General features: G+C 41.6%; 1 protein-coding gene across 1 annotated transcript; it reads left to right on the forward strand.

The window, feature by feature from the left end:
- Window positions 1-2247: 2247 nt before the first annotated feature.
- On the forward strand, window positions 2248-9396 carry si:ch211-106h11.1 (volume-regulated anion channel subunit LRRC8D). The gene is made up of 5 exons (XM_007229798.4): window positions 2248-2317; window positions 4130-5032; window positions 5107-5357; window positions 5444-5821; window positions 7270-9396. Exons 2-5 carry the CDS (start codon window positions 4136-4138, stop codon window positions 8390-8392), a joined length of 2649 nt encoding a protein of 882 aa, XP_007229860.3. The 5' UTR covers window positions 2248-2317; window positions 4130-4135; the 3' UTR covers window positions 8393-9396.
- The last annotated feature ends 1070 nt before the right edge of the window (window positions 9397-10466 follow it).

The following is a 10466-nucleotide window of genomic DNA, read 5'->3' on the forward strand; positions in this document are numbered from 1 at the left end:
GATGCTGTACCAGCTGTATACAAAGGACAATAAGTGGCAAACAAGCTTCTGAAAAGTAAGTTATGTTTATTAAAAGTTCTGCTTCACAAAACGGCTTGTTTGCCACTTATTGTCCTTTGTACACATAGTGAAGTCCGAGACGTTACTGAAGACGCAGCTTAGCTGGTACAGTATCTTTTAAGGTCCCCCGGGAAAATTCTATTGTGTTGTGACTCACTTCCGTTGTGTTGTGGTTCTATTTGCAGCGCGTTTTTCTAGTTGCAGCGCGTTTTTCTATTTGCTGCGCCTGTGTTGTAATTTTGATGGATGTGTTTTGTGCTTTTGCAGCGCTTTTCAATTTGCACTGCGTTGGGCTTTCTCGGCCACCGTAAGAGCCAAATATTCTGGAGATGCAAATATCCAACAACCTTTAACCTTGTCAGCTGTGCAACTATACCTGCAAAAAGAGCAAAAGCAAGCCGTCTGGCCTTTTTTCACCTCCTCGACCTGAACATGTACTTCAGACCAGCTGTTTACTCTCCACTCCAGCAAAAAAATGCTCCACATAAGTTGCTAAAGCATTCATTTTTAAGCACTCACTTTATAAAGCTACGAGTTGTCTCTCAAATATATATATATTTTTTTGTTGGTGAAAAAGGCACGTATTAATGTGAGCATGTGAGGCGTTTCAGGGAGCAAAAAAAAAAAAACGGATTTGAGCAATGTGACTTGTAATGTGAACGTAGACAATGTGTATCTGGACCTAACATTTACTGAACTAGCCTGTGGACCACTGTTTCCAAAATAAATGACGCAGCTTTATAAACTATAACATTTTCACCAACAAACTGCTTAGATACACAACATAAATACATATTTATGAATTAAATTAACATTAAATGAATGTTATCCAATGTAGTTCTTAATGTAGACAGAAAGTTCACCAACAGCCTTTCCCCCTATAAAGTGCATTTAATGTTGAGGAAATGTGGTTCTTTGGAGCACTAACTGCACTCTACTTCCCCCTGCTGGCAGTTTCAGGTATTGCAAGCCACAGCATTAAACAGCCTCCGGTCCCATTTTACTGTGTTAAGCATCTTTAAATGCCCATAATTCTTTATCCTATTACAGATGCCACTGTTCTGGCTCATTCTCCACTAACTATTACACTAAATCCTAACAAGGATTTTTCTAGCTGCTTCCATTGCTGTTGTATCTATTCAGCTGAATATACTGTGCAATGAAAAAGTTTGGGAACCCCTGATAATTTTCATGATTTTCTTATATAAATGATTGGTTTTAGTTACATATATCATACAGCAGATAAACACAGTGATGTTTGAGAAGTGAAATTAAGTTTATAGGATTTACAGAAAGTGTGCAATAATTATTTAAACAAAATTAGGCAGATGCATAAATTTGGGCACTTGTAGTTTTATTAATTTTAATACCTTTAGCACTAACTATTGGAACATACACAGGTGAATCCAATTATGAGAAAGCATTAAACGGCCAACTGCAAGTTTTTCTCCTCTTTGCAGCTTCTCTGAAAAGTGGCAACATGAGAGCCTTAAACAAGTACAACGTTCTGGAATGATCATCTCAGTCCCCAAACCTGAATATTATTGAAAATCTGTGGTGTGGTTTAAAGAGAGCTGTTCATGATCAGAAACCATCAAACCTGACTGAACTGGAGATGATTTGTAAAGAAGAATAATCCAAAATACCTTCAACCAGAAGCCAGACTCTCATTGGAAGCTATAGGAAGAGTTTAGAGGCTGTTATTTTTGCATAAGGCAGATCTGCTAAATATTGATGTAATTTTTCTGTTGAGGTACCCAAATTTATGCTCCAGACTAATTTAGTTATATATATATATACATTATGTTTTTCTCCCTCTGCATTTACGGTTAAGGTGGCACCTTATCTCAAGCAAGGCATCTAATAGCTGAATTCCCCACTGTGTCTGTGTACAGCAGTAAGAAGTAAAGACTGTAAAGGATACAAATTATCTTTAAATTATCACAACATATTGTCTATTAAAAGACAAGCACATAAACCCCTCGCCTGATGAATGCCAGCTTTGTATGAGGCCTTTTTGTTCCCCTCACCATGGCAACCTTAAAAAGGCCCCAGAAACCCGTGGCCCTCTCTTTGTGATCCCCCACCTCCTCTCTCTCTCAGGGAGAGGTTGGTGAAGTTTGACGGCGAGACTCGAGTGAACCGGACTGCGCCGGACTGGGCTGTTCAGAACCATGTTAGAGCCCAGGTTTCAGCAGGTCTGCCCAGCCTACTGACACTCTGAAGAACATCTGAGGGTGCTGTGTGCTCTAGAGCAGTAAGTAAACATGTTTTAATAGAATTATTATAGAAATAGTGAAGAACTGTAAAGTGGTCTACATACTGCCACTGCCAGTCAGGAGACAGAAAAAAACATAGAATAGAATTAAAACTTTTAATAGAAGTCAGTGTCAAAGGTTGTCATTATCAGTAATTTTTTTAGTCATTGGAGCATGAAAATGGAAGTAAACGTTTTTTTTTCCCCGGTAGTGGGCTCCCTGCCATTTACAAAAATGTTTATTACAGTATGTTTAATACAGTTTGTATTCCATAATGAAAACAAGTGAGTATACTTTTATTTTCTTTTTTTATGTTCTGATGAGAGATACACTAACCAATATTATACTTGACTTATACTGACAGGTATAAAAAATATTTTAAGAGCATACCAGAAATAATAATATATATATTTTCCACATGGGTACACATACCGCATTGGAAAAAAATAAAAGACCACTTCAGTTTCTTAATCAGTTTCTCTGATTTTCCTATGTATATGTATATGTTTGAGTAAAATTAACGTTGTTGTTTTATTCTATAAACTACGGACAACATTTCTTAAAAGAAAAACAAATCCAAATATTGTCATTTAGAGCATTTATTTGCAGAAAATGAGAAATATTTGAAATTACAAGAAAGATTTTTTCACAGTTTTCATGCACTCTTCTCCACAAGTCTTACACACTGCTTTTGGATAACTTTATGGCACTCCTGGTGCAAACATTTAAGCAGTTCAGCTTGTGATCATCCATCTTCCTCTTGATTATATTCCAGAGGTTTTCGGTTTGGTAAAATCAAAGGATTCCAAATTCCAAGCTCCCCTAGAAACTGTGTACTAGTGATATTTAGTTTTGAACTGGAATGTTGATTTACCCTGTAAAGTTCTTTTATTTTGCCATATAATACAATCTTGGTTAGAAATGGAAGAAATGTTCCTAGTCTGGTGTATGTCCTGTGATTTTTTCTATGTATTCTGTGTTTATAATAGTGCACGTATACTTTCCCAGACAGGTAGTAAGTCCAGTCTAGGACTACACCTCATTTCTATTGAAAGAAATAAATAGTGTTTGAAAACTTCGGCAGTACTGCCAGAAATTAAAATGTGTAATCTTCTTCATATTATATCACTATTCTATTATTATGAGTATACTAGAAAAGTATTGTATTATTGTGTTATTTTAGGCTTTTGGCCTAAAGCACATCAGTCATGGTAGGGAAGGTATAACGAGTCGTTTTAAGGAAAAAGAGAGTTTACTGTAGGCTTAGTATCAAAATATTTTAGGGTATTTTTGAGATACTAATAATCTGCAGCTAAATAAATATTAAAGCTTTGTTTAATAGAAATATATAAATTCAGTAGAAAAAAAATCTATAAACGTTTGTATATTTCATAAACGGTAAGTTCCCAAGACCCTTTATTTCTTAACAAAATAAAAAATGTAAGTGCAGCATATTTAGTGCAGCATATAAACTGCAAACAAACTAAACAAATACAAAATAGATCTGCTTTCAAGAATACCACTATTATCACAATATGAAATGTTTTATTGCGTAATTTTTTGTGATGTTTTATTGCATACAATATGACACAGCTTTCTAGCTGTGATGAACAGAAGGAGGCCTGAGGAAGAGGAAATAAAAGGTAAAAACTTCTCCACAAGCAGCCTGGGGAGCTTCAGCCGTGATCCTCCTCCCATACCTCACTTGCCTCTTTCTCCTCTGTGTTATTTTAAGACTGATTACTTTACATATTGTAACACCTCCTCTCTCTCTCTCTCTCTCTCTCTCTCTCTCTCTTTCTCTCTCTCAGAGGGCCATGTTCACTCTGTCGGAGCTGTGGTCCATTAGTGAGCGTCAGGGCCGCTACAAGCTGCTGAAGCCATGGTGGGAGGTCTTCATGGACTACCTGGTGTTGCTCATGCTCATGGTCTCCATCCTGGCCGGCACTCTGTTACTGTCCCGGGACGGCGTCGTGTGCGTCCCCGTACACTCCCTCTCAAACAACTACAGCTCTGGTTTCAGGACACCCTCCGATTCGCCCGTCCTCCCGTTCACTTCCGGTTCCACTCTGGCTGAAGGTCCGGCTAAGGGCCGAAGGACCAACATGGACTACCAGCAGTACGTCTACATCAGCCAGGTGTGCTATCACGAAGCCCTGCCGTGGTTTTCACGCTTCTTGCCGTACATCACCCTGCTGCAGTCTCTGGTGCTGCTGGCCAGCGGCTGCTTCTGGTTCCACTTCCCTCTGACCTCTGCTCGCATCGAGCACTTCCTGGCCATCCTCGCCAAGTGCTGTGAGTCCCCGTGGACCTCCAGGGCACTTTCCCGTACCGCCAAGTTGGACAGTGCTCACAATCGCCCTCATGAAGAAGAGCAGGTAGTGAAACCACAGGCACATCCCATCCTTACCTCCATCACTCGACAGTCCAGCATGGACTCGGGCACAGACAGCCCACTGCTGGTCAGAACTGGTAGTACGTCCACAACTGCTGCTCAACCTTCCCCTTGCCCCTCCAGCCTGTCTCGCTGCTCCACGCTGTCCTCACTCTCTATTCCTGAACCTGCCTCCCTGCCAAAACCAGCGCCTGTTGTTCCAGAAGGTTCCAGGCCAGGGCCGACCCTAGACCGCAGTGATGGGGAACAGGCTAGGGCTCTGTTTGAAAGGGTGCGCAGGTTTCGGGCCCACTGTGAAAGCTCTGATATAATTTATAAGGTGAGTTTCAGAAGAATAATCATAACCATGATGCTTTAGTCTTCATTATTGACTTCTGACCTTCTTCGTTGCAGGTCTACGCGGCTCAGACCGTATTCAAAGTGCTGAAGTTTGTCGTTATTGTGAGCTACACTGCACCTCTACTGGGTTCCATCTCTTTCAATCACATCTGCCAGCCTCATTCCCACGCCCTGACGGGATACCAGGTCTTCCAGTGCAGCCACTCGCTGGCTTCTGTCCTACGCAAGCTGATGCTAGCTTACGTCAGCCTGGTGGGCCTTTACGGCCTGCTAGGCATCTACACTCTTTTCTGGATCTTTCACAAGTATGAGAAAGAAAGACATGAAACCATTGTTCCCCTCATTTATATAGCGAGAGTAAAGGTAAACAAATGTTCATGTCTCCCTTTAGGTCCCTCAGACAGTACTCCTTCCAGCATCTGCGAGAAGTGGGCTCCATACTTGATGCTCCAGACCTGAGCAATGACCTGGCTTTCCTGTTACACATGACGGACCAGTACGACCCTTTGCTGGCACAGCGGCTTTCGGTCTTTCTGTCTCCTGTCAGCGAGACCCGGCTCATGGAGGAGAACTTGGAACGCAGATGGAATGCCGCTCGCCTACGCTCCATGATAACCTCCGACCACCAGGGGCGCTCCCTGCTGCAGCTGGTGGCTGTTGCACATCTGCCCCCAGCCCTGTATACCCTGAGCCAACTGGAAGTGCTGAAGCTGGAGCTGATAGGGGATGCTAAGCTAACAGCACAGATATCCAACATGACTGCTCTGAGGTATTCTACATCTGATTGTTACCATAGTTAGAGACAAAGGGCTCAACTCCAGCCCTGGGAATCCATTTTACTCCAGGCTGACATGAGAGCCAAGATACTGTTGGCCAACAAATCACCTTAAACAGGTTTCACAGTAAAACATATCAAATGGATACACAGTTTGTACAGTTGCCTTTCTGTTAGATATGTTATTTTACATGACAAATAAGGCCAGTGTAACCTTTGTCAATTCCATTTTAAATGTAAAAATGCAAAATTAGATTTGAACTGATTTTGACTTCACTATTTATTTGTTTCCATTAAGTACAATGAATAAGAAAATGATTTTCATAATTTTTAAATATTCTATTCTTTTTTATTTCTGAATCTGAATTTCAGGAGAGAAGAAAAAATAAATGCATGATTTCAAAACTTGATTTTTTAGACTTTTCTGTTTTGTATTGCGTATCAAAAGTATGTCGGATTAGGAAAAAATAGGAAAAAAATAGAAAAAATAAAGGGGACAAAATGTTTTCTAAATTCTGATTGTTAGGGTCAGAAATGAAAAACTACAAAATTTGAAAAATGTATTAAAAAACTAGTACTAGTAAAAAAAAGTTGCACGCCCAGTTTAACTTTAAAGGGATAGTTCGGTATTTTTGACATGAGTCTGTATGGCATCATCATAACCAGTGTCGTGCATCCACACTGACTTACCCCCCACAGCGTCCTGTGAGCCGAGTTCTTGTCCAGTTTAGGTCAAAGCGAAAGTAGTCCGGCATGTTTGCTGGGGTCAGGAAAATAACTCCTTTTTCTTCCCAAAGCAGTACGTGTTCAAAAGAGTGATTTATTTACATCACAAAAAACTAACCCTGCAAAAGTCACGCCTCGTAAATCACTTGGGTCCTACTTTCTCTCGTTCCATATCAATGCGCGCAGCGCTGCAACCTGACAGCTAGCCTACGTGTTTGGGTCGCTTTGTTTACTTCTCGCTTGTTGACGCGTGCGCAGCTCGCTGTCAGAATGACGCGCACTGATACGAAATGAGAGAAAGTAGGACCCAAGTGATTTACGAGGCGTGACTTTTGCAGGGTTAGTTTTTTGTGATGTAAATAAATCACTCTTTTGAACACGTACTGCTTTGGGAAGAAAAAGGAGTTATTTTCCTGACCCCAGCAAACATGCCGGACTACTTTCGCTTTGACCTAAACTGGACAAGAACTCGGCTCACAGGACGCTGTGGGGGGTAAGTCAGTGTGGATGCACGACACTGGTTATGATGATGCCATACAGACTCATGTCAAAAATACCGAACTATCCCTTTAAATGATAAGAACACTGAGCTAATAAACATTACACTGACCAAAGAACATAGTAGATATCAGATTTTTAGGCCACACTGTATTTTAAGTAGTTAAATTATTAATCCCTCTTAATTAAAATAGGAGCTGTTTTTGGTTTCTCCACAGAGAGCTGCACTTGTACCATTGTTCAGCCACAGTGGAGCCCACAGCCCTGATCGTCCTGCAGGAGCGCCTGGAGTCGCTGCACCTCACCTTTACCCAGGCCGCAGAGATCCCGGGCTGGGTGTACTCCCTCCGGGGTCTGCAGGAGCTTCACCTCACCGGGCGCCTGGCCAGCGAAGCCAGCGTGGGTCGTGGTTGGGCCCTGGGTAGCCTCCGGCACCTGCGCCATCTGCGCATCCTGACGCTGCGTGGGATGGTACAGAGAATCCCAGGAGAGCTGAGTGAGATAGCAGGCAGTTTGATGCGCCTGGAGATCCACAATGAAGGTGCCAGGCTGTTGGTGCTGACGGGACTCAGGCGTCTGGTTGGGCTAGCTGAGCTGGAGCTCCAGGGGTGCCAGCTGGAGAGGCTGCCATCCGCCTTGCTTGCACTAACAGGACTGCGCAGTCTGGACCTGCAGCACAACTGTCTGCGGACCTTGGAGGAGCTGCTTGGCCTGCAGCATCTTCGACGTCTTTCCTGCCTGAAGATGGCCCACAATCGTGTGCTGTCTCTGCCTAGCAGTGTTGGGGTGCTTCGCTCTTTGGAGGTCTTGGATTTGGCACACAACCAGCTGCAGAACCTTCCCCCGGCACTCTTCACGCTGCACCGACTCCGCCGCCTCCTGCTGGCAGGGAACCTGCTTGAAGAGTTGCCTGTTGAGGTGGGAGCACTGACTCTGCTTACGGAGCTGGACCTGACTGGAAACAGACTCGAGAGTCTGCCCAGAGAGCTTTTCACAAACTGTGTGGAGCTGCGAACTTTGAACGTAGCCAACAACTCCTTGGGTTCACTACATCCAGGTTTAGCCTGTTTGAGACACCTGTCCCACCTGGATGTGCAGGGGAACAACCTGGAGGAGCTCCCTTTGGAGCTGGGCAGCTGCTCGGGGCTTCGTGGTGGGGGGTTGTTGGTGGAAAGCTGGCTACTCCACACCTTACCGTGCCACGTCAGGGACTTTCTGCAACAGGCCCACTCCCAGTCTTGTGCCTCGTCTGAAACGAATTCCCGCCCCAACTCAGACTGCTTTCCCACCTTCTCCACCGCCCAGTGGAGCTTTCACTCCGCCGTCGAGTCACGGATATAACCAAAGCCATTTAAAAATTCTCCACACATTCTATATTGGGGACAGGTCAGGACTGCAGGTAGGCCAGCTCTCATACCCTCTGCTTCTACAGCCAGGCCTCTGTAATGTGTGCAGCATATGGCTTTGCATTGTCTTGTTGACAAATGCATGAATGTTCCGATAAAAAATTCTTGTTCTCGAAGGCGGCATATGTTGCTCTAAGAGCTTTTGGGCTTTTGGTTTGGATGGTACTTTTAGTCTTGGCTCCATCCCTTTCAATAAAAATATCTGGAACACTAATTGGTCTGACCAAAATACACTGTGTATCCAATGTGTGATGGTCCATTCTAGATGCATCAGATACCAGAGCAGTCAACACCTCTTCTGGACATGGTTAACAGTATGCTTCTGTTTTCTCAAAACTGTGCTTATTTATTACTTGCAAATTTATATTTGTATGTCCCAACCTTTTTTGGTGTGGGGGTTGTACATCCATTCCAGCAATTACGGCCAGCGTCAACACAAGAAAATCCATGAAAAGCACAAAAAGAGTCTTCAAGGAGCAAAGGTGGACAGAGGATTACCTGTTTGTAACAAGTGAGTGTACTTTCAACAAGACAATACAAAACCCCATGCTGCACAGTTTACGGCTGTTAGAATATAAGGGGGAATTTTGAAATCAAAAAGCGACAGTGCCTAAATGCTGATGTGAGATGAAATGGCAACATTACAAAGTGGTGAATGCTTTGCCATCCCAACCGCAGGGCTGCTCCGTGTTTTGCGCCTGGTACAAGGCTAACTCTCGCCCCAATTTGTCCAGCCTCCCCACCTTCTCCACCACTCAGTGGAGCTTTCACCCCGCCATCGAGTCACGGATATAACCAAAGCCTTTATAGAAAGAGCTCTGAGTGGGCTTTCTGTATGAGGTTTAGGGATGATGTGTACTGAGCTGTTTTCACGCTGTGACTTCCACCTTCTATGAGGATGTCGTGGTTTCCTTTTGAAGGTTTTCATGTTAAATAGCTGAAATAAAAAAAAAAACATTGATTTGACCACATTCACATGGTGGTTAGAGCAAAAAGAAACCAGGCAAATATGTGTTATTGATGTGGGAGAATTTGGGTTAGTGCAGTGTACATAATTACCTTGCTAGGAACTTTCCTTTAAGTTGTAGATGCAGGCCTCAAAACGGCTGTGAAGTGAGACTTTGAAGAATGTTTGCTTTCATTTTTAAAAGGAAATCCATTTATTTGCATATGGTACCACCCAATATAAATATTCCTGGTGGAAAAAAGACAAGATGTTCTGAAAAAGCCCATGCGGCACATGAACAAACTTTAACGCTAAAATGTGGTCAAAATAATGTAATTTGTAGTTTTAACTATCAGTATTATTATGATTTTAGCATTTTATTATATGTTGATCATAAGACCACCTCAAACACCAAAACAACAGACAAAGGAAAACAACAGACAATAGACTAGAAAGTAAAGTTTGTAAACACGTTTTGAGTTGAGTTAATTCTGTTTCAGCCTGAAGAAGCTGTTCAGCTATAGATGGTGTTCCAGTGTTGAAGGATTTATTTAGAACTATTGGTTTACTGACCCTTCAGAGAAACAGAAAAGCATTTCAGAGAACACTGAAACACCAGACGGAAGATGTTCTCTCTGATCACCCAGGAATTACTTAAAAAAAAAAAAAAATGCTCTTGCTTTAAGAGCTCTTTTTTTTAAATTGTGATATACGATATATATCGTATATAATATACGATATATATATATATATACAATATTTTTTTAATCCCATAAGGTAATATCAAAAAGATACTTTTGAGACAAAGCTATGTTCCAAATTTTATTTTGATACTTTTATAATTCAGTGCCGTATCCTGTATATTAGGATTTGAGTAGCCTAAACAACTGAAAGTAATTTAAAATTATACTATTTATAAATATATATATATTTATAATATATATATATTATAAATATGTTTTATATATATATATATATATATATATATATATATATATATATATATATATATATATATATATATATTATAAATATATTTATATATATTTATATATCTTTCAAA

Source organism: Astyanax mexicanus, chromosome 3, assembly GCF_023375975.1.
Source record: "Astyanax mexicanus isolate ESR-SI-001 chromosome 3, AstMex3_surface, whole genome shotgun sequence".
NCBI classification, from domain to species: Eukaryota; Metazoa; Chordata; class Actinopteri; order Characiformes; family Acestrorhamphidae; genus Astyanax; species Astyanax mexicanus.